Source organism: Podarcis liolepis (genome assembly GCF_965112155.1).
Source record: "Podarcis liolepis genome assembly, chromosome: 7".
Taxonomy (NCBI): domain Eukaryota; kingdom Metazoa; phylum Chordata; class Lepidosauria; order Squamata; family Lacertidae; genus Podarcis; species Podarcis liolepis.
Window position 1 is genome coordinate 64,828,602 of NC_139561.1, and position 23,841 is coordinate 64,852,442.

A 23,841-nucleotide genomic window follows, 5' to 3' on the forward strand; every position below is an offset into this window, starting at 1 on the left:
GACCAGATGCTCTTTTGCCCCCACAAAGGAAAAAGAGCCCAATTTGACATCCCTGCACGAGGGGAAGTGTTGTTTAATCCACTTAAATACATAGACCTTACGTTCCACTTTGTGCTGGAATCACACATAAAATACTGACCACCTGGAAGAACCCTAGATCTCCTGTTTGCCAGTCCCAGTGGTGTTCCAATTCTGCCTGGTGTTTCCATTTAACACTGTTGCTTTTAAGTAGCACATACCCAAGTTCAAAAGTTCTCCAAATACAGTGGTACCTCGGGTTACATACACTTCAGGTTACATATGCTTCAGGTTACAGACTCCGCTAACCCAGAAATAGTACCTCAGGTTAAGAACTTTGCTTCAGGATGAGAACAGAAATTGTCCAGTGGTGGCGCAGCGGCAGTGGGAGGCCCCATTAGCTAAAGTGGTGCTTCACGTTAAGAACAGTTTCAGGTTAAGAACAGACCTCCGGAATGAATTAAGTACTTAACCCGAGGTACCACTGTAGTTTGTGGTGTGTGCTGAAGGACCACCCTTGAATGCTGGCAATATACGTTTTGTGAAGATTAACAGGCAGGCCTGTCCCATGCTTGTTCCCACTCTATCCTGCCCAATGTTCCAAATAACTATTGTGATTAATAGTCATCAACGGCCCTTGGGGGTCATAGAAGCATAGAGTTGGACTGTCCCATATCTGCCATCCATCAATTGGCCTAATCCTCAATTATTACTTTTTAATGTCCCCTCAAAGCTATTGACTATCACAACTTTGCAAAGGAGTGTTTTCCTCTATTGGTTCTGAATCTACTGCCAGTTAATTGCACTAGGTGAATCCGAGCTCTATTACTGGGGGCAGAATGGGATTCTCAACTAAGAAGCTCATAATTGTGGAAAGAGGGGAAATGGAGTTTCCCCCAGTGCAGCAGAAAACACTGAAGTCAAAAGCCTGCTAAGGAAAACATGGATCTTTTCCTCATAGGACAGCAAGTATTTTACATGTGCGTTGTGTGATGCCACCAATCAGCTTTCTTGCTAACACTCTTGTTGTTGTTTAATTCTCAAAGCTTTATTTGTTGTTGCATATCTTGGCCAGTAGGAATAACGTAGCATTGATTAAAATCACATTTTGCTTAAGGTCATTTATGTCGTTGACGGCAAAGCATAATCTTCCAAGTACTGCTTTTCCAAGTAGATATGGCCTCTGCGTATGTGTGTCTTCTTCTTAAGGGAAGATGGCAGCCAGCAGTGCTCCACCAGCTGTCACTGCAGCTGTGGTAGCAGCGGACAGCCCAGCAGCACCTAGAAGATGATCAAGACACACAATTATTGTGATGAAGAGCTCAAGGTGCGGAGACTGGCTCTGCCAATCATGTGGTTCTTGTCCTGAGAGCAGCAGACATACCGACTGACTGAAGCACGGCAACAGCGCTCCCAGCTGCTATTCCTCCACCATTGGCGATGGCCGCTGCCGACATCATTTTTGCAGCCAGAGAGCCAGCTGCAATTCCAGCTCCAGTGAAGCCTGCTGCTCCCAGTGCTACTGGGGCACCAATTGTGGCCACTGCTGCAAGAACACAGAATTAGGAATATGTTACATGATAGAAGCCTTAAATCTAAATTGCCTAGACCACAGTGCTTAACCGTCTTGGCTGTGGGTCCTAGGAGACCTTGCAGGCCTTTTCCCACCTGGCCTGGGATGGTGGGGCCCTGACTGACAGACTCTAATTTCAAAAGCTAAGGCTCTTGGGCTGGGGTATTTAGGGCAGTGGTTTCCAGTTGGGGTGTGTGTGGTCTGTTGCACCCCCCTGAGAGAACTTGCTTATCTTGCTAATTGGGGAGTGAAAGCCATCTGTGGATCATTGAGCCTCCACGCACTATCAGGGAAAGTTGCTGGATGGCAAGAGAGTAGGGATTGGGGGAAAACCTCTGACATCATTTTATGGCTCTTGAAACTGGTACAAGGAGAGAGTGAGAATGCAAATTGCTTGCTCCATGGGGCGAATTCATGGACAAAAGGGGAAGCCGCTCCTGGTTGCTTATCATCTAAAATAGGCTTCCTCAAACTTGGCCCTCCAGATGTTTTGAGACTATAATTCCCATCATCCCTGACCACTGGTCCTGCTAGCTAGGGATCATGGGAACTGTAGGCTAAAAACATATGGAGGGCTGAGTTTGAGGAAGCCAGATCTAAAATAATTAAACTAGGAGCGCCTAATTCAGACGACTTGGTGTGTAAAGCTCTCCACCTATTGTTGTTGTCATCATCAATCCATCTTTTACCCCAAGGTCCCAAAGCAGCTTAACAACAATTAAAACACAATATTTAAAGGCAATAGAAAACAACTTAATGCCATATGAATAAGGGGGATTCTAAAAATATGCCCAATCAAGCAAATGCATATTTTTGCGTCCAGACCTCATTGATTTGGGCTTGGGGAGAATTTGGTTCAAGTCCCTTTTTTGCTTTAAAAAATCAGAGTAGCCCTAGACCAGTCATTGTTTCTGAGACCAGTGGAGTGGGGGGGGGGAACAAACCTTTTCGCCAGCACTAGTTACCTCCGTTGCTAGCACCTGCTCACAACAACTTGCCATAACTTCAGCTGCATTTCTGACAGTCAAGGCAGTTTGTTTCTCTCCTCCACCCACCCACCCACCCCTGCCATCCTTCCTGCTTTGGCTATCCCGGCTACCAGTGCTTTTTTTCTTGAAAAAAAGGTGGGGGAACTGACTACGATATATAGATACAGTGGTACTTCGGGTTACATACGCTTCAGGTTACACACTCCGCTAACCCAGAAATAGTACCTCGGGTTAAGAACTTTGCTTCAGGATGAGAACAGAACTTGTGCTCCGGCGGCGCGGCAGCAGCGGGAGGCCCATTAGCTAAAGTGGTGCTTCAGGTTAAGAACAGTTTCAGGTTAAGAACGGACCTCCAGAACAAATTAAGTACTTAACCTGAGGCACCACTGTATTTGCTTAATGCAGAAAGGGCATGCAAATTTTGTTAAATTTAATGCTGTTGGCTATCCCTTCAGTTAGGGATCTAACAAAACTTCGCTGAGGAGAGGATCTTTTTCTGATGTAAGGCAGATGTTTAACCAGGATAGAAGAAATCTTGCCCAGGCGACAGCCTCTACCTTGTGTTGACCTCCCTCTAGACACAAGGCTCCATAGGGTGCACAGCGTGGGACTACTACAATATGTAGATATTTGCTTAATGCAGAAAGGGCACCCAAATTTTGTTAAATTTAATGCTGTTGGCTATCCCTTCAGTTATTCTGTTTTGATATGCCAGGTGTTCTGTCCAAGCCATTTCACAGATCTCATCAAGCCAGACTTTCATTGTGAACTCCACCATTTCCAATGACTTGCAAGCTTCATTCATGCTGCTACAAACAAAATAATCACCAAAGCTTGCCCAACTGGAAAGCTAGATTACTTACCCAAGCCGGCTGCACCTCCCAAAACTGCAGTTACTGAAAGAGAGACTTGTTTTAATAAGATATAATGGATCTCAAGTACATATACAGTCATACCTCGGGTTACGAACGCTGCTGGTTGCACGTTTTCGGGTTGCAGGCCACGCAGAACCCGGAAGTACTGGAACAGGTTACTTCCAGGTTTCAGCGCTCGCTCATGCGCAGAAGCACAAAATGATGTCACAGGCGTGCGCAAAAGCGCTGGATTGCATCGTGCGCAGACGCGGCGCTTCAGGCTATGAACACTGCGGGTTGCGACCGTGCCTCCCGCATGGATCACATTCGCAACCAGAGGTATGACTGTAAAATGCAAAAAAGCATCAGGTGAGCTACAACTGTGATGGGCATATTTGTCAGTTTCAGTTCCTTTCTGTTCCTCATGTTTTTCAATCTCAGGTTCAGTTCACATTTCCATATCACCTTGATTTAAAAGCAAATACAAACAAATTCTCATGAAAATTTATCAACATTTCAATACTGATTTCTCCTAATATATACATTTGTATGCAATATTCCCTAGTGCACACATTTTTTTTGCAAAGCAATTTCTCTAAAACAATACAAAATGCCTTTTTGTACACATTGCTTGGCTGAAGAACTGCACTGCAAAATTCAGAGAAGTGCACATCTCAAAGGGTTGTTGTTTTGGTTCTTGTACTGCTTCTGAAAGTGCAAATTAGGGAGGTTCACTTTCCAATTTGAAAGGAAATGAGTTTCTCCCCCATCCCTACCTGTGGCAGAGGGAAGTGGAAGCTATCAATTGGCACTGGCCCAGAAATGAACTGCTATCCAGTGCAAATCTTTTAATACTGGGCAAGATATATTTCAAACTGGCATTTTCCAACATAATGGCACAGTTGCATTTCTTAACCAGCTTCAGTTTCCGTGCTGCCTTCAAAAGCTGCCCAAGATGTGGCCTGTTACATTAATCTAAGATGTACAAGAGCATGTAACTGCCCATGCAGAACTAGAAGAAAAGTATTTCAGATTTGTTCAATTCTTTCATCTAGTCTTAGTCACTGTGTTGTACAAGATTTTGAAATACTTGCATTTATACCCACAAGAGACCTCCAGTTTCAGGAACGGGGAAGTTCTAATTGAAGCATGGGGCAACACACACATTTAACCAAGTACTACCTACTAGTGTACATGAATATTAAGACAAATTTTGGAAACAAAAAATTAAAAGCACTCCTATGCGGATGAAGGCACACGAATACATTCACAGAAACAGTGTTCTGTGTACTGGGATGAGTGTTGCGCTGTGTTCTAAAACACGGAGCCTCTTGGGCTTGCCGGCAGCTCAAATCCCCACGATGGGGTGAGCTCCCATTGCTCTTCATGCTTCATCCTAACGGTGAAGCATGCTTCCAATTTTAATCTGCGCTGAGGGGGGGTGGAGGTGAGGAGAGTTTGTGTCACTGACTGAGAGGTTTGAGACAACTGCTTTGGACTATACGGTTACAGTTACCCAACCCCCAAGAAAGTAAACAGGCTCTCTTACCTGGATCAGCCATGCTGGCTTCCTAAAGACCTGTATAGAGATGCCAGAAACTCTTGTTAGGATAATGCAGTGTACAATTGTGTGATAAACTCTGGAACTCAATCCCACAGGAGGCAGCGACGGCCACCAATTTTGAGTGGCTTTAAAAGAGGACTGCACAAATTAATGGAGAACATGGCTATCAGTGGCTACAAGCCACGATGGCTGTGCTCTGCCTCCAGTTCAGAGACTGCAATGCTTCTGAATACCAGTTGCTGGAAACCAGTGGAGTTGCGATTGAGGGTTTTCCAGATGCATCTAAATGGCCATTGTGAAAACAGGATTCTAGACTAGATGGACCATTGGCTTGATCCGGCAAGATCTTATGTTCTTAACTAACAACCACTCAGACTCCCACTGCGTCCAGAATCCACTTGCATATTATGCCACTGCACTGTTAAAATGATTTGCTTAAAACAATTCCCAAGGTGGGAAACTGCCGTGTTAATTCTGTTTCACAGCAAAAGCAACCAAGAGTCTCATGGTAACATAAAGACTAGCAAATTATATCCAGCATAAGCTTCCATGAGTTAAAGGACTCTGGTTCATGGGTGTAGCGGGCGGAGCAGCTCCCCTCCAATTAAGTAAAACAATATACTGTAAATTCTTAACTAACTGACCAATCAGGTCGGTTCTGCCCCCCCAACAAAAGTCCTGACCTCCCCACCAAATCCTGTCCCCCCCCCCAACAAAGATCCTGGCTACGCCCATGTGCTGGTTGACAGTATTATACCACTTTAAATGGTCATCATGGCTTCCCTCAAAGAATAGTGGGAATTATAGTTTGTTGAGGGTGCTGAGAGTTGTTAGGAGATCCCTGTTTCTGTTTGAGAGCAACAAGTATCAAAGTGGTTTAACAATCACTCCCTAAATAGTTACAGTGACAATTATCATCCTCTGCTGGTCTCTGTTTCGGGAAGTCTTTCCTGTGTGACATTTTATTGTTTTTATATTTTGCTGGGAGCAGCCCAGAGTGGCTGGGTACAGTGGTACCTCGCAAGACGAATGCCTCGGAAGACAAAAAACTCGCTAGACGAAAGGTCTTTCCGTTTTCGATTTGCCTCGCAAGACGAATTTCCCTATGGGCTTGTTTCGCAAGACGAAAACGTCTCGCGACTTTGTTTTCTTTGTCTAAAAACAAAGACATGTTTTGTTTATAAAGTTAATTTATTTTCCCTTCAATTTTTGAACTGCTCTTTACAGTATGTGTGACTTTAAAGAGCAGTTAATAAACTGTTGTTGTACCAAATTTGGCTTTGTTTGGACTTTTTTTGACCATAGGAACGCATTAATTGATTTTCAATGCATTCCTATGGGATTTCGTGATTCGCAAGACGAAAAATTCGCTAGACGACAAAACTTGCGGAACGAATTAATTTCGTCTTGCGGGGCACCACTGTATTTATACCCTGAAGGGTGGGGTATTATTCTTTCCCTTTACGCAATTACCAACTGCCTGGGTTTTTTTTTGCATTTTGCTTCCCTCTTGACCTCTCCATACCCTCTGCCTCCCAAGCATTTGTGTGCACATCACTTGGCCAATTTAGGATAATTCTGATAAAGTGGTTTAGCAATCAATCCCTCTTCCCAGGGAACTTAGAAAATGGTGTCCCCTCAAGGAATCCTGGGAATTGTAGTTTGTCAGTTTGTAGTTTGGCATGCAGATAAACAAAGTGCTGGGAAGAGGGTTCCTCACTCTGTCACCCGCCTGGCAAGAAAATATTCAGAGACATTTCTGCAGGCCAGGCTGCTGCTAAAAGGCATAGAAGAGCCAGTAAGAAGGGCACTGGTGGAAAAAGTTAGTGGGATAAAAAGTTAGTTGGGGGTGAGGGTGGGGTGGGTAGCCACGTTTTTTGCTGTGGGTGAAGCCTCCAGGGGGGTGTCAATTTTTTAAATAATATTTCTTTATTAATTTTCAATTATAATCCAATAATAGCCTCATTATAACAATACCTATTTATAATACAATAATATTAATCATTAAGATACCAAATATTATAATTTGGATAAGGTGGCCACCAGGTGCTGGAATTGATGATTTTATTTATTTTTGTGATCCAAAATCCTACTGATTTCAATTACATTCCGGTCATAATAATCCCTATCCCGAGGGGCGTCATTGAGGCTCCCAGCCTGCAGGGCTTCAGGGATTAGCTTGCATGCCCAGCCTTCCTGTTCGTAAGTGAGCAATCCTGATTCACGTTTCCATGCATGTATATTGCTCTTTGCACTCTTATTCCCCACCCACCCCCATCCTCAGTCAGTTTGGCTCTGGCCTTTAATATATAAGAACAATTTATTTATCTCACAGCTAACCCCTGTCCCCCTGAAAGGATATCTGTGGCAACAAAAAATGAAGTCAGACAACTAATAAAGCAGGCAGGAGTTTGCTGGCAACAATTCAAGAGTCAAATAGAGTTAACACGGGCAAGATGCAATAGGAATGTAGGGATCACTTCCCTGCAATGAGAGAGATGGATAAAAGAAAAGGGGGGGGGGGACAGGCTCAAACGCACGTGTGGCTGCCTGCAATCAGTTTACAACACCGAGAATGAAGATAAACGGGTAAAATAAGGGGGCTGGGTTAAAGCTAAAGGGAAAACCTCAAAGATCCCTCAAGAACAAGGCAGGGGTTCAGGGCTCCCGAAGCCGAGCTGCAGCCTTAGAAGGGAAAAATGGGGCTTTCAGAGGTGGTTTTTACTGCCCTGCTGCTTCCAATTTTTAAAAGGCAAATTGCGGGAGAAGATGCAGCCGTCAATCACTCTCTCACTCTCTCCAAGCACCCACGCTAGCAAACAAACAGGCAACCACACACTCACAAAGCACACACACTAGCAAACACACAGTCGCGCTGCACACACAATCAAGCAATCGGAGTGGCCAAACCTCCTAGCAAGCACTTCCCTGGCTTCTGCTTACCTCAACGAAGACGACCCTGTCGACTTGAAGAAAATGTGTGTGCAATGGCAAGGATGGCTGGCGCGGCCGCATTTAAACGGCAAGCCACGCCCCCACCGAGCTTCCCTATTGGGTGCCCAACTGGGGAGGGGCGTGGCACACCAGCACTGGAGTTGAAGCAGGGGGCGGAGCACCCCCTGCATGATGCGGGAATCGTCTCCTGCTCACAACCCCTCCCTCTGGTAGGAGGAGAGGATTTTAACCCCTGAATACTGTACTGTGCTTTTAATATAACCAAATGTAAATTTAAAATGTGCAGACTTATATGATTAAAAATTCATAGTATCAGGGAAACAGCCAACAGCCACCAGGTTATACTAAGGTGAAGTAAAGAACGTCCTCACAGCCAAAGAGTTAATCTTTAGAATTTCCTGCCTAACATTTCCATATGACTTTAATCCAGAAATTTAACAAGCGGCTGCCAATTATATGAGGAGTCGCCTTGTTTCAATCTACCCTATATATGTTGCATTAAGTTAACAAATTGCTAACAATATGAGCAATTGTATTAAGTTACCTCTCACCCGATTTGCTTCTGTCGACAGGTGTCTTTTGTACAGGTACTGTAACGAGCTGGGATTACAGGTAAGACCGCTCCCTTACAGCAGGTGCTTCTAATCTCAGCTCATTACATACAGTGAAGATACCAGGTAGCCTGACATCTGGCTGGTTGATAGGGGATCAAATACTTATTTCACTCATTCTAATGCACATCAATCTCTAACTTTTGTCTTCTGGGTTTCTGGGGTTTTTCCTGTTGTTATTCTATCTCTCACAATCTCCAAGGCCAAACTTGCCAGTTGTTCCTTTTATCTCTTGATTCCCTACTTTAGGATTCCAATTCCCTATAATGAGAAGAACATCCTTCTTTGGTGTCATTTCTAGAAGGTGTTGTAAGTCTTCATAGAATTGGTCGATTTCAGTTTCAGAAGGAAAAAAAGTGGATCCATTGCACTAGGGCAGGGATGTCAAACTCCCAAGAGACTGCGATCTACTTACAGAAGAAAAAACTGACAGTGATCTACCCCTTTTGGAGGGGTTCAGGTTAAAGTTGTTGAGCTTTTTTTAGGGAGGAAAGCCAAACTTGTTGACTTTAGGGGGGAAAGGTAAAAGTCGCTTACCAAAAGAACGCTCAGGAACATGGCAAAAACTGTCTTCCGTACTAGCGATTGTGCACAAATGGAGGACGGGGCAAGGGGGCGGGACCAGATGCTCTTTTGCCCCCGCAAAGGAAAAAGAGCCCAATTTGACATCCCTGCACGAGGGGAAGTGTTGTTTAATCCACTTAAATACATAGACCTTACGTTGCACATTCTGCTGGAATCACACATAAAATACTGACTACCTGGAGAACCCTAGATCTCCTGTTTGTCAGTCCCAGTGGTGTTCCAGTTCTGCCTGGTGTTTCCATTTAACACTGTTGCTTTTAAGTAGCACATACCCAAGTTCAAAAGTTCTCCAAATACAGTGGTACCTTGGGTTACATACACTTCAGGTTACATATGCTTCAGGTTACAGACTCCGCTAACCCAGAAATAGTACCTCAGGTTAAGAACTTTGCTTCAGGATGAGAACAGAAATAGTCCAGTGGTGGCACAGCGGCAGTGCGAGGCCCCATTAGCTAAAGTGGTGCTTCAGGTTAAGAACAGTTTCAGGTTAAGAACGGACCTCCGGAACGAATTAAGTACTTAACCCGAGGTACCACTGTAGTTTGTGGTGTGTGCTGAAGGACCACCCTTGAATGCTGGCAATATACGTTTTGTGAAGATTAACAGGCAGGCCTGTCCCATGCTTGTTCCCACTCTATCCTGCCCAATGGTCCAAATAACTATTGTGATTAATAGTCATCAACGGCCCTTGGGGTCATAGAAGCATAGAGTTGGAAGGGACCCTGAGGATCATCTAGTCCAACAATATGCAGCTGTCCCATATCTGCCATCCATCAATTGGTCTGATCCTCAATTATTACTTTTTAATGTCCCCTCAAAGCTATTGACTGTCACAACTTTGCAAAGGAGTGTTTTCCTCTATTGGTTCTGAATCTACTGCCAGTTAATTGCACTAGGTGAATCCGAGCTCTATTACTGGGGGCCTCAGTACATGTCTGGACTCCAGTCAGAATGGGATTCTCAACTAAGAAGCTCATAACTGTGCAAAGAGGGGAAATGGAGTTTCCCCCAGTGCAGCACAAAACACTGAAGTCAAAAGCCTGCTAAGGAAAACATGGATCTTTTCCTCATGGGACAGCAAGTATTTTACATGTGCGTTGTGTGATGCCACCAATCAGCTTTCTTGCTAACACACTTGTTGTTGTTGAATTCTCAAAGCTTTATTTGTTGTTGCATATCTCAACCAGTAGGAATAACGTAGCATTGATTAAAATCACATTTTGCTTAAGGTAATTTATGCCGTTGACGGCAAATCATAATCTTCCAAGTACTGCTTTTCCAAGTAGATATGGCCTCTGCGTATGTGTGTCTTCTTCTTAAGGGAAGATGGCAGCCAGCAGTGCTCCACCAGCTGTCAATGCAGCTGTGGTAGCAGTGGACAGCCCAGCAGCACCTAGAAGATGATCAAGACACACAATTATTGTGATGAAGAGCTCAAGGTGCGGAGACTGGCTCTGCCAATCATGTGGTTCTTGTCCTGAGAGCAGCAGACATACCGACTGACTGAAGCACGGCAACAGCGCTCCAAGCTGCTACTCCTCCTCCATTGGCAATGGCCGCTGCCGACATCATTTTTGCAGCCAGAGAGCCAGTTAGAATTCCAGCTGCAGTGAAGCCTGCTGCTCCCAGTGCTACTGGGACACCAATTGTGGCCACTGCTGCAAGAAAAGAGAATTAGGAATATGTTACATGATAGAGGCCTTAAATCTAAATTGGCTAGACCACAGTGCTTAACCGTCTTGGCTGTGGATCCTAGGAGACCTTGCAGGCCTTTCCCCACCTGGCCTGGGATGGTGGGGCCCTGACTGGCAGACTCTAATTTCAAAAGCTAAGGCTCTGGGCCTGGGGTATTTAGGGCAGTGGTTTCCAATTGGGGGTGTGTGTGGTCTGTTGCCCCCCCTGAGAGAACTTGCTTATCTTGCTAATTGGGGAGTGAAAGCCTTCTGTGGATCATTGAGCCTCCACACACTATCAGGGAAAGTTGCTGGATGGCAAGAGAGTAGGGATTGGGGGAAAACCTCTGACATCATTTTATGGCTCTTGCAATTGGTACAAGGAGAGAGTGAGAATGCAAATTGCTTGCTCCATGGGGCGAATTCATGGAGCCCTGCTAGGACAAAAGGGGAAGCAGCTCCTGGTTGCTTATCATCTAAAACAGGCGTCCTCAAACCTGGCCCTCCAGGTGTTTTGAGACTATAATTCCCATCATCCATGACCACTGGTCCTGCTAGCTAGGGATCATGGGAACTGTAGGCAAAAAATCATATGGAGGGCTGAGTTTGAGGAAGCCAGATCTAAAATAATTAAACTAGGAGCGCCTAATTCAGACGACTTGGCGTGTAAAGCTCTCCACCTATTGTTGTCGTCATCATCAATCCATCTTTTACCCCAAGGCCCCAAAGCAGCTTAACAACAATTAAAACACAATATTTAAAGGCAATAGAAAACAACTTAATGCCATATGAATAAGGTGGATTATAAAAATATGCCCAATCAAGCAAATGCATATTTTTGCATCCAGACCTCATTGATTTTGGAAGGGGGGGGTGCGGACAACCAGGTGCCTAGAAACTTGGGCTTGGGGAGAATTTGGTTCAAGTCCCTTTTTTGCTTTAAAAAATCAAAGTAGCCCTAGACCAGTCACTGTTTCTGAGACCAGTGGAGTGGGGGGGGGGGGGAAACAAACCTTTTCGCCAGCACTAGTTACCTCCGTTGCTAGCACCTGCTCACAACAACTTGTCATAACTTCAGCTGCATTTCTGACAGTCAAGGCAGTTTGTTTCTCTCCTCCACCCACCCCTGCCATCCTTCCTGCTTTGGCTATCCCGGCTACCAGTGCTTTTTTTCTTGAAAAAAAGGTGTGGGAACAGACTACGATATATAGATACAGTGGTACCTCGGGTTACATACGCTTCAGGTTACATACACTTCAGGTTACAGACTCCGCTAACCCAGAAATAGTACCTTGGGTGAAGAACTTTGCTTCAGGATGAGAAGAGAAATTGTGCTCTGGTGGCGCGGCAGCCGTAGGAGGCCCCATTAGCTAAAGTGGTGCTTCAGGTTAAGAACAGTTTCAGGTTAAGAACAGACCTCTGGAACGAATTAAGTACTTAACCTGAGGTATCACTGTATTTGCTTAATGCAGAAAGGGCATCCAAATTTTGTTAAATTTAGTGGTATTGGCTATCCCTTCAGTTATTCTGTTTTGATATGCCAGGTGTTCTGTCAAAGCCATTTCACAGCTCTCATCAAGCCAGACTTTAATTGGGAACTCCACCATTTCCAATGACTTGCAAGCTTCATTCATGCTGCTACAAGCAAAATAATCACCCAAACTTCCCCAACTGGAAATCCAGATTACTTACCCAAGCCAGCTGCACCTCCCAAAACTACAGCTACTGAAAGAGAGACTTGTTTTAATAAGTTATAATGGATCTCAAGTACATATACAGTCATACCTTCGTTTACGAACGCTGCTGGTTGCGGGTTTTCAGGTTGCAGACTGCGCCGAACCCGGAAGTACCGGAACGGGTTACTTCCGGGTTTTGGCCCTCATGCATGCACAGAAGCACAAAATGACATCATGCGCATGCACAGAAGCTTTGGATTGCATCATGCGCGTGCGCAGACGCGGCACTTCAGGCTAGGATCACTGCGGGTTGCGAATGTGCTCACAACCAGAGGTATGATTGTAAAATGCAAAAAGGCATCAGGTGAGCTACAACTGTGATGGGCATGTTTGTCAGTTTAAGTTACTTTCTGTTCCTCATGTTTTCCAGTCTTAGGTTCAGTTCACATTTCCATATCAGCTTGATTTAAAAGCAAATGCAAACAAATTCTCATGAAAATTTACCAATATTTCAATGCTGATTTCTCCTAATATATACATTTTTATGCAATATTCCTTAGTGCACACATTTTTCCCCCAAAGCAATTTCTCTAAAACAATACATTTTTAAAAATGTTATTTTTACTAATCTACACATTTTTAACACATTAATGCCATAGTGTCAACAGATCCTAACGGTGAAGCATGCTTCCAATTTTAATCTGCGCTGAGTGGGGGTGGAGGTGAGGAGAGTTTGTGACACTGACTGAGAGTTTGAGACAACTGCTTTGGACTGTAAGGTTACAGTTACCCAATCCCCAAGAAAGTAAACAGGCTCTCTTACCTGGATTAACCATGCTGGCTTCCTAAAGACCTGTATAGAGGTGCCAGAAACTCTTGTTAGGATAATGCAGTGTACAATTGTGTGATAAACTCTGGAACTCAATCCCACAGAAGGCAGTGACGGCCACCAATTTTGGGTGGCTTTAAAAGAGGACTGGACAAATTAATGGAGACATGGCTATCAGTGGCTACAAGCCACGATGGCTGTGCTCAGCCTCCAGTTCAGAGGCTGCAATGCTTCTGAATACCAGTTGCTGGAAACCAGTGGAGTTGCGATTGAGAGTTTTCCAGATGCATCTGAATGGCCATTGTGAAAACAGGATTCTAGACTAGATGGACCATTGGCTTGATCCAGCAAGATCTTATGTTCTTAACTAACAACCACTCAGACTCCCACTGCGTCCAGAATCCACTCGCACATTATGCCACCGCACTGTTAAAATGATTTGCTTAAAACAATTCCCAAGGTGGGAAACTGCCGTGTTAATTCTGTTTCACAGCAAAAGCAACCAAGAGTCTCATGGTAACATAAAGACTAGCAAATTATATCCAGCATAAGCTTCCATGAGTTAAAAAAGGACTCTGGTTCATGGGTGTAATGGGGGGAGCAGCTCCCCCCCCCCATCAAGTAAAACAATATACTGTAAATACTTAACTAACTGACCAATCATGTCGGTTCTGCCCCCCTAACAAAAGTCCTGACCCCCCCAACCAAATCCTGCCCCCCCCCACAAAGATCCTGGCTATGCCCATGAGCTGGTTGACAGTATTGTACCACTTTAAATGGTCCTCATGGCTTCCCTCAAAGAATAGTGGGAACTATAGTTTGTTGAGGGTGCTGAGAGTTGTGAGGAGATCCCTGTTGCTGTTTGAGAGCAACAAGTATCAAAGTGGTTTAACAATCACTCCCTAAATAGTTACAGTGACAATTATCATCCTCTGCTGGTCTCTGTTTCGCGAAGGGACTGCTGCGCTCTGCTGCCCAGGAGGACTCTCCTGTGTGAGTGTCTGAGGGCCCTGCTCTTGCCGCTTACCATCTACCTGGCCCAGGGCGGGGCCTGAAGCCTCACAGGGACTGCTGCGCTCTGCTGCCCAGGAGGACTCTCCTGTGTGAGTGTCTGGGGGCCCTGCTCCTTCCTGCCACTTACCACCTGGCCCAGGGCAGGGCCTGACGGGCCTCACTAGGACAGTTGCTGTTACTGCTGGAGGGGTGCAGAGTGCTTTTAAAATGTTTTAAAAATTTTCTTTTGAATTTTTTGTATGTGGGGGTGGCGGTGGGATGGATGTTTATTGGGCCTGGGAATTTGTTTGATTTTATGTTTTTGTAATTTTTACTGTTTTTTGTTTGTATTGTTTTATTGGTTTTTTTTTTAAGGTGTTATTTTGTTCTTAAGGGGAGGGGTCAGGGCTGCCGGGGAGTAGGTCCCAGCCAACAAAATGGCTGGGGCATGTTCCACGGGGGGGATGCACTGGGACAACCGATCTCAGTGATCACGGGTAGGAGGAGGAGTTACGCTAAGACCAGACCATGTCATTACAGAGGAGGCAGGTTTAGCCATTGTCTGAGGACTATCCCTGCCTCTGGGTCTGGTCCTGACCGGATAGATACTAGAATCAGCAAGGGATACCCACATGACCTGAAGGTGCTGCTGTGCAATGCCAGGTCAATGATTCATAAGACCACTGCCATCCATGACGTGATCGTGGATGGAGGATTTGACCTGGCATGTGTAACAGAGACTTGGTTGGATGAAGCAGATGGGCCTGTCCTTGCCGCTGCTTGTCCACCAGGTTTCTCTTACGCACAGCAACCCAGGTCATGTGGGCGGGGAGGGGGCGTTGCAGTGATTTTTAGGAAGTCATTAGTTTGCACCAGGCGTCCTATTGGGAAGACCCAGTTTTCCGAGTGCATGTTCTGGAAGTTGGGCAACAGGATTCCTTTTGGTGTACTGACCTCCCCGCTGCACCAAGGATTCCCTGCCCGAGCTGCTTCAGGTTGTGGCGGATGTTCTCATGGAGACACCTAGCTTGGTTGTCCTAGGGGATTTTAACATCCATGCCGACACGACCTTACAAAGGGCTGCTCGGGACTTCGTGGAAAGCATGGCCTCTATGGGGCTGTCCCTGAATAAGTCTGGCCCAACCCATAGCTGCGGACATGGCTTGGCCCTGGTGTTTACCTCTATGTATGTTGGTGATCTGACACTAAGTAAAAGCGAAATGAAAGAAGTGCCATGGTCAGATCACTTCCTGGTGCAACTGGACTTCTCTGCGACCCATCCCCTCTGCAGGGAGGTGGGACCGATTCGGATAGTCCGCCCCCGCCACTTAATGGATCCAAATGGTTTCCAGAGAGTGGTAGGGGATGCTTTATCCCATGTTGATGGCCTTTCAGCCGATTCCCTGGTGGCCTGCTGGAATGTGGAGTTAACCAGGGCTATTGACTGTTTGGCTCCGAAGCGCCCTCTCCGATTGCATGGAGCCCGGGCAGCCCCGTGGTTTCCCACGGATCTGAGGGCAATGAAACAATCGTTGAGACGTAGGGGTTAACATGACTGCTAAGAACGTGAATTTATTTAAGGATAACTATGAAAAATGTTGGACTGAAGTGAAAAAGGACTTAGAAATATGGTCAAACTTGAAGTTATCACTGTTAGGCCGAATTGCTGTGATAAAAATGAACGTATTGCCAAGGATGCTGTTTCTGTTTCAAACATTGCAAATTTTGGACAAAATGGACTGTTTCAAGAAGTGGCAGAGAGACATCTCTAGGTTTGTCTGGCAGGGCAAGAAGCCTCAAATAAAATTTAAGGTATTAACAGATGTTAAAGAAAGAGGTGGATTTGCCCTGCCAGACCTTAAACTTTATTATGAATCAGCCGCTTTTTGTTGGCTGAGAGAATGGATGCTTCTTGAAAACACTGATGTGTTGGATTTGGAAGGTTTCAACAATGTATTTGGTTGGCATGCATATCTGTGGTATGATAAGGTTAAAGCACACAAAGCATTTAAAAACCATATTGTCAGAAAAGCACTGTTTAATGTCTGGATAAGATATAAGGACTTGCTAGAAAATAAAACCCCAAGATGGCTGTCACCAATGGAAGCAAAGGCTCAGAAAAAGCTCAATATGGAGGCCAAATTGCCGAAGTATTGGGAAATTCTGGAACAAGAGGGAGACAGATTAAAACTGCAGAGTTTTGAAAAATTAAAAAACAAAGTGTGAGACTGGCTCCATTATTATCAAATAATGGAGGCATATAATTTGGACAAAAAACTAGGCTTCCAGGTGGAAAAATAAAAATTGGAAACAGAATTGTTAGACCCCAAAGTTAAGAATCTGTCAAGAATGTATAACTTGCTGTTGAAATGGAATACTCAGGATGAAACGGTGAAATCTGCTATGATTAAATGGGCACAAGATGTTGGACATAACATTATGATGGCTGACTGGGACCAGTTATGGACCACAGGTATGAAGTTTACGGCATGTAATGCCTTAAAAGAGAATTTAATCAAAATGATTTATAGGTGGTACATAACACCAGTCAAGCTTGCAAAAATCTACCATTTGCCCGATAATAAATGCTGGAAATGTAAAGAGATGGAAGGTACATTCTTTCACCTTTGGTGGACATACCCAAGGATTAAGAATTTCTGGGAGATGATTTATAATGAAATGAAAAAGGTATTTAAATATACCTTCCTGAAGAAACCAGAGGCCTTTCTCCTGGGCATGGTCGGCCAATTGGTGCCAAAGAAGGGTAGAACTTTCTTTATGTATGCAACAACAGCAGCAAGAATACTTATCGCAAAGCATTGGAAGACACAAGATCTAGCCACCCGGGAAGAATGGCAGATGAAGCTGATGGACTACATGGAATTGGCGGAAATGACTGGCAGAATCCAAGACCAGGGAGAAGAGTCGGTGGAAGAAGATTGGAAAAAATTCAAAGTATATTTACAGAAATATTGCAAAATTAATGAATGTTAGAAGGATGCTGGAATGAAGTTATATGGCTTTAGCAGAAATGTCATAAAGAATTAAGCAAAAACAGATTGTCAATGGGCCAAAGTGGAAAATTTAAGGTTAGATTGTGTTAAGATAAATTATAGAACAAAAATTGAGAAAGATGGAAAGGATTTGCTGAAGTAGCTAATTGAACTAGAATACAAAAAAGGGAGGTGTGAGGAGGTCGATGAAACAAGTAAATGAAATGTAAAGATATGGAAATATTGGATGTGTTTTTAAATGTTTTTGTTTTTCTTGTTGTTTTGCTGTATTGTTTTTTGTTTGAGCCAGTGTGGTGTAGTGGTTAAGAGCAGTAGTCTCGTAATCTGGGGAACCGGGTTCGCGTCTCCGCTCCTCCACATGCAGCTGCTGGGTGACCTTGGGCAAGTCACACTTCTTTGAAGTCTCTCAGCCCCACTCACCTCACAGAGTGTTTGTTGTGGGGGAGGAAGGAAAAGGAGAATGTTAGCCGCTTTGAGACTCCTTAAAGGGAGTGAAAGGCGGGATATCAAATCCAAACTTTTTATTTCTGATGTATTGTAAGGTTTTGTTTTGTTTAACTTTTTATTGTTTCTTTCTTCTTTTTTCTGTAACTATTAAACCTCTAATAAATATCATTAAAAAAACAACAACAATCGTTGAGACGGCTAGAGCGCCGGTGGTGGATAACTCATTCCGAATCTGACCAGACACAGGTTAGAGCTCAACGTCGAGCCTACCAAGTGGCGATAGCGACAGCGAAGAAGACTTTCTTCGCCGCCTCTGTTGCATCTGCAGAAAACAGCAGCAGGAGACTTTTTCAGGTGGTTCACAATTTAGCGGAACCACCTGCGACATCGGGGCCCAGTACGGGCCACATGATCTCCTGCAATGATTTCGCAAAGTTTTTTGCAGATAAAATCGCTCAGATTCGGGAAGAAGTAGACTCCACCGTGGGAGCAGGGCCAGGACGGGAGAGTGCTAGAGTCCTGTCTAGTCAAGTTGTGTGGAATCAATTCCAATCTGTTACCTCCGAGGATGTGGACAGGCTGCTTGGACGAGTGAAGCCAACCACCTGTCTCCTGGATCCTTGCCCATCCTGGCTTATAAAAGCTAGCCGGGAAGGACTGGGCGATGGGCTTCGTGGGGTGGTGAATGCTTCCCTCTGTGAGGGAGCCTTCCCAGACCCGCTGAAAGAGGCGGTTATTAAACCGCTTCTTAAAAAAACATCTTTACATGCGGCCACGATGGCCAATTATCGCCCAGTCTCAAATCTTCCATTCTTGGGCAAGGTGATTGAGCGAGTGGTTGCTGAACAACTCCAGGCACGCCTGGAAGAAGCGGACCATTTGGATCCCTTCCAGTCGGGATTCAGGCCTCATGATGGGACTGAAACTGCCTTGGTCGCACTGGTTGATGATCTACGGCGGGCTAGGGACAAAGGTGAGAGCTGTTTCCTAGTTCTGCTGGATCTCTCAGCGGCGTTTGATACCATCGACCATAACATCCTTCTGGACCGTCTTGAGGGGCTGGGAGCTGGGGGCACTGTCATACAGTGGTTCCGCTCCTTCCTTCTGGGCCGTGTTCAGAAAGTGGTGGTGGGGGATGAGTGTTCAGACCCCTGGGCTCTCACTTGTGGGGTGCCTCAGGGTTCTCTCCTCTCCCCCATGCTTTTCAACATTTACATGCAGCCACTGGGAGAGATCATCAGGAGGTTTGGGCTTGGTGTTCATCAGTATGCGGATGATACCCAGCTCTACCTCTCTTTTAAATCAGAACCAGTGAAGGCGGAGAGGGTCCTGTGTGTCTGGAGGCAGTTGGAGGATGGATGGCAGCTAACAGATTGAGGTTGAATCCTGACAAGACAGAAGTACTGTTTTGGGGGGACAGGAGGCGGGCAGGTGTGGAGGATTCCCTGGTCCTGAATGGGGTAACTGTGCCCCTGAAGGACCAGGTGCGCAGCCTGGGAGTCATTTTGGACTCACAGCTGTCCATGGAGGCACAGGTCAAATCTGTATCCAGGGCAGCTGTTTACCAGCTCCATCTGGTACGTAGGCTGAGACCCTATCTGCCTGCAGACTGTCTCGCCAGAGTGGTGCATGCTCTGGTTATCTCCCGCTTGGACTACTGCAATGCGCTCTACGTGATGCTACCTTTGAAGGTGACCCGGAAACTACAACTAATCCAGAATGCGGCAGCTAGACTGGTGATTGGGAGCGGCCACCGAGACCATATAACACCGGTCTTGAAAGACCTACATTGGCTCCTAGTACGTTTCCGAGCACAATTCAAAGTGTTGGTGCTGACCTTTAAAGCCCTAAACGGCGTCGGTCCAGTATACCTGAAGGAGCGTCTCCACCCGCATCGTTCTTCCTGGACACTGAGGTCCAGCTCCGAGGGCCTTCTGGCGGTTCCCTCATTGCGAGAAGTAAGGTTACAGGGAACCAGGCAGAGGGCCTTTTCGGTAGTGGCGCCCGCCCTGTGGAACGCCCTCCCATCAGATGTCAAAGCGATAAACAACTACCTGAAATTCAGAAGACATCTGAAGGCAGCCCTGTTCAGGGAAGTTTTTAATATGTGACATTTTAGTGTATTTTTCATCTTTGTTGGAAGCTGCCCAGAGTGGCTGGGGAAACCCAGCCAGATGAGCGGGGTACAAATAATAAATTATTATTATTATTATTATTATTATTATTATTATTTACTGTGTGACATTTTATTGTTTTTATATTTTGCTGGGAGCAGCCCAGAGTGGCTGGGTATTTATACCCAGAAGGGTGGGGTATTATTATTTCCCTTTACACAATTACCAACTGCCTGGTTTGTTTGTTTTTTTGCATTTTGTTTCATGGGTAGGCAAACTAAGGCCCGGAGCTGGATCCGGCCCAATCGTCTTCTAAATCCGGCCCACAGACAGTCCGGAATCAGCGTGTTTTTACATGAGTAGAATGTGTGCTTTTATTTAAAATGCATCTCTGGGTTATTTCACTGTAAACAAGTGGTACGGTGAAAATAAAGTATATCTATTTCTATTTGTGGGGCATAGGAATTCGTTCATTTATTTTTCAAAATATAGTCCGGCCCCCCCACAAGGTCTGAGGGACAGTAGGCCCGCCCCCTGCTGAAAAAGTTTGCTGACCCCTGGTGTACATCACTTGGCCAATTTAGGATAATTCTGCACATCTGATAAAGTGGTTTAGCAATCAATCCCTCTTCCCAGGGAACTCAGAAAATGGTGTCCTCTCGAGGAATCCTGGGAGTTGTAGTTTGTCAGTTTGTAATTAGGTATGCAGATAAGTGCTGGGAAGAGGGTTCCTCGCTCTGTCATCTGTCTGGCAGGAAAATATTCAGAGACAGAATAATTTCTGCAGGCCAGGCTGCTGCTAAAAGACACAAAAGAGCCAGTAAGGACACTGGTGGAAAAAGTTAGTTGGATAAAAAGTTAGTTGGGGGTGAGGGTGGTGGGTGGGTAGCCACATTTTTTTTTTTGGTGCCTCCAGTGGGGTGTCATTTTTATTTTATTTTATTTTTATAATAATTTTAAGCATTTTTGTTAGGGATTATAGGGAAAGACCTGCCAAAGAAGCTGAAAAACATTTTTATGTATGCGATAACTGTGGCGAGAGTCTTAATAGCACAAGAATGGAAGACTGAGGAAACCCCGACTAAAGAAGCATGGCAAGAGAAATTGATGGATTATGCAGAATTGACAAAATTGACACATAAACTATGGGACAAGGATAACTGTGATTTTAAAGAGGAATGGGAACCTTTTACAAAGTACTTAAAGATGCAACAAAGTGAATTGGATTCCTTGGCAGGTTTTGAATAAACACTCACAAACTTTTTATTGATAATAACTAGTCAGACAAATTAAGGATCTATACAATTTTGTAGCATGCAGAGAATAGCATTTATAGAGAAACCAGAGATTGGAACTGAGGGAAGTCAAGGGGTGGGGTGGGGAGGGTGGGTTGTTTTATGGGAGGGAGGTGGAAAAAATAGGGGGTAATTAAGGATGATATGTTTTAAGATAATATGTTTTGTTTAAATTCCTAATAAAAATTTATTAAAATATATTTTATAATTGGATAATAGCCTCATAATACCAATACCAATTTATAATACAATTAATAATATCAATCATTAAGATACCAAATTATATAATTTAGATAAGGTGGCCCCCAGGTGCTGGAATTGATGATTTGATGATTTTCTTTATTTTTGTGTTCCAAAATCCTACTGATTTCAATTACTTTCGGTCATAATAATCCCTATCCCGAGGGGCGTCATTGAGGCTCCCAGCCTGCAGGGCTTCAGGGATTAGCTTGCGTGCCCAGCCTTCCTGTTCGTAAGTGAGCAATCCTGATTCACGTTTCCATGCATGTACAGTATATTGCTCTTTGCCCTCTTATTCCGCACCCACCCACATCCTCAGTCAGTTTGGCTCTGGCCTTTAATATATAAGAACAATTTTTTTTATCTCACAGCTAACCTGCAGCAAAAACATTATAATGCTCTAAATAGATATAAATTATATCCCCTAAAACTGTAAAAAAATGCATACTTTTTATTACTTGTTGATATAAGTTATTTTGGATATTCTGTTGTGTAAATTATCTGGGGGTTTTTTTAAAGCAAAACTTTGTATTCAAATAATATTTTGTCTACTTGTTAGGAACAAATGTGTTGAGATGCTTTTGTGTATGCAAATGCCTATGGCGTGTTTGTGTCTGTGCACCAAACTGTGTCTTTGACCTCAGTGAAATAAAGCATAGTTTCACCCCTGAATACTGTACTGTGCATTTAATATAACCAAATATAAATTTAAAATGTGCAAACTTATATGATTAAAAATTCATAGTATCAGGAAAACAACCAACAGCCACCAGGTTATACTCAGGTGAAGAACGTCCTCACAGCCAAAGAGTTAATCTTTAGAATTTCCTACCTAACATTTCCATATGACTTTAATCCAGAAATTTAACAAGCAGCTGCTTGTTTCAATCTATCCTATATATGTTGCATTAAGTTAACAAATTGCTAACAATATGAACAATTGTATTAAGTTACCTCTCACCAGATTTTCTTTTCTTAAATGAAGGTATTGTTGCTTTTAAAAAGGCATTCAGTATTTGTGTTGAAAACAACCTATTAACAATACTTTAACAGTTAGATCTTTCATTTTAAAAACACCCTTAATGTTGTCTAACAGCAAAACCAGGGGGGCAAGGGAAGCTCACACCCTGCTTTTTCTTTGATTCCTTTTATGATACTTTGCCAAAAACACTACGTATCTTTACCTCCCCACCAAATAAGCTTAAAAGCTACTCAATTCTTGGAAAGTATACATTCTGAGAAGTGATACTTGGTATTGCATATTAAGAAATATTTCTCCGAAATAGAAACATCTCAATATTCAGCAGTTGGGGAAGGAATTGATGGAGTCACCAACTTCCCTTGCTTACCCTTTGGGTAATCCTCCGAGAAGTTCCTACTCACCCACTCCGCTTCTTGTGTATCTGCAGCCACTGCCACCTCTTGTTTATATCCTTCTCTGCAGTGGGGAGAGGCTAGTGACTGACAGCATGCTCCACCAATGTAAACAGAATCTAGTTCCTGCTCCAGTTATTAAGTAAAGTCCAGGGACCAAGCCACAAACCTTTAGGTTTCTATTTCCCAGCCCTCTGAGAAGGAAGGAAACAAAAGTGATACACAAATATTTGAGCAAGATTGGATGACAGTCGCTAGAACACGAAACTCTTAATCTCAGTGTTGTGGTTCGAGCCTCACACCAGGCTCCTTCCAGCTCTACAATTTTACGATCATGTTTTTTTTAAATGTATTTTTATTTTAAAAAATTATTGGTTTACAAAAGTATGAGCAGTGTTCCTCTTTCTTTTCTTTTCCAAGTAACATTTTTACAGATCAGTTTCATTTGTTGAGACATTAGTCTTACATTAGCATGAAAAGGGGGAAAGAGGTGGAGGGGGGAAAGGCGAGTGGGGCTGGGGTGGGGTGGCAATGTTTCTATTTTACTTAATATATGTGGGGTTTTGTGTCAGCATCGCTTGTGCAGGTTCTCTGCTATTCTCTTGTGTTCCTTTGGTGGTGAGAGAGGTTGGCCTCATTTGTGGTTGGCTGTGGTGGTCTTTGTTTTCATGTGTGAGTGGGGTGGGTGGGTGTTTTGGATCAGGTTAGCCATATTGATTTGTATGCTGTTGGTGGATTTTTGCCGTTGTCTTGTGGGGCTGTGTATGTGATAAAGGGGAGCCATACCAGGGTGAAGGTGTCTTCTTCTATTTGTCCCTGTGTCAGTTTCAGTTTATTGGTTAATTTTTCTAGTAGGGCTGTTTTCCATACTATTTGGTACTATTGGTCCATGCTTACTCCTGACAGGTCTCTCCAGTGTCTGGTTATGATGTTTCTGGCTGCTGAAAGTAGGCGGGTTATGAGTTCTTTGTGATGTAAATGGGCATTATTGTCTTGGAAGATGTTTAGTAGTGCCAATTCTGGGGTGATTTCTAATA

General features: G+C 44.2%; 2 protein-coding genes across 7 annotated transcripts; both read right to left on the reverse strand.

Annotated features, from left to right (window-relative positions):
* Positions 1-1,041: 1,041 nt before the first annotated feature.
* LOC310710775 (uncharacterized protein) lies at positions 1,042-7,989 on the reverse strand. 2 transcript variants are annotated; one of them, XM_083511906.1, is made up of 5 exons: positions 7,942-7,989; positions 4,984-5,013; positions 3,444-3,476; positions 1,403-1,564; positions 1,042-1,299 (listed from the first exon to the last, which is right to left on the reverse strand). In XM_083511906.1, the coding sequence occupies exons 2-5, from the start codon at positions 4,994-4,996 to the stop codon at positions 1,223-1,225; spliced, it is 285 nt and encodes a 94-aa protein (XP_083368032.1). In that variant the 5' UTR covers positions 4,997-5,013; positions 7,942-7,989; the 3' UTR covers positions 1,042-1,222. The 2 variants fall into 2 exon arrangements, with proteins under 2 accessions (XP_083368032.1, XP_083368033.1); XM_083511907.1 differs by lacking the exon at positions 7,942-7,989 and adding an exon at positions 5,756-5,840.
* Positions 7,990-10,284: 2,295 nt separating this feature from the next.
* On the reverse strand, positions 10,285-22,919 carry LOC310710774 (interferon alpha-inducible protein 27-like protein 2A). Of its 5 annotated transcripts, none has more exons than XM_083511904.1 (5): positions 22,780-22,919; positions 13,322-13,351; positions 12,515-12,544; positions 10,646-10,807; positions 10,285-10,542 (listed from the first exon to the last, which is right to left on the reverse strand). In XM_083511904.1, the coding sequence occupies exons 2-5, from the start codon at positions 13,332-13,334 to the stop codon at positions 10,466-10,468; spliced, it is 282 nt and encodes a 93-aa protein (XP_083368030.1). In that variant the 5' UTR covers positions 13,335-13,351; positions 22,780-22,919; the 3' UTR covers positions 10,285-10,465. The 5 variants fall into 5 exon arrangements, with proteins under 5 accessions (XP_083368030.1, XP_083368028.1, XP_083368029.1 ...); XM_083511902.1 differs by having other exon boundaries at positions 12,515-12,547; XM_083511903.1 differs by having other exon boundaries at positions 12,515-12,547; positions 22,814-22,900.
* Positions 22,920-23,841: the final 922 nt, after the last annotated feature.

What these genes read in the sequence shown, in the direction of transcription:
- LOC310710774 (XM_083511901.1), bottom strand. Translation starts at nt 12,189, where the DNA reads ATGGGGCCTCCTACGGCTGCCGCGCCACCAGAGCACAATTTCTCTTCT. An exon ending in AGCAAAGTTCTTCACCCAAG is followed by an intron (nt 10,808 to 12,113) that starts GTACTATTTCTG and finishes CTTTTCTTGCAG; the next exon opens with CAGTGGCCACAATTGGTGTC. An exon ending in TGCCGTGCTTCAGTCAGTCG is followed by an intron (nt 10,543 to 10,645) that starts GTATGTCTGCTG and finishes ATCATCTTCTAG; the next exon opens with GTGCTGCTGGGCTGTCCACT.
- LOC310710775 (XM_083511906.1), bottom strand. An exon ending in GGGAGGTGCAGCCGGCTTGG is followed by an intron (nt 1,565 to 3,443) that starts GTAAGTAATCTA and finishes GTGTTCTTGCAG; the next exon opens with CAGTGGCCACAATTGGTGCC. An exon ending in TGCCGTGCTTCAGTCAGTCG is followed by an intron (nt 1,300 to 1,402) that starts GTATGTCTGCTG and finishes ATCATCTTCTAG; the next exon opens with GTGCTGCTGGGCTGTCCGCT.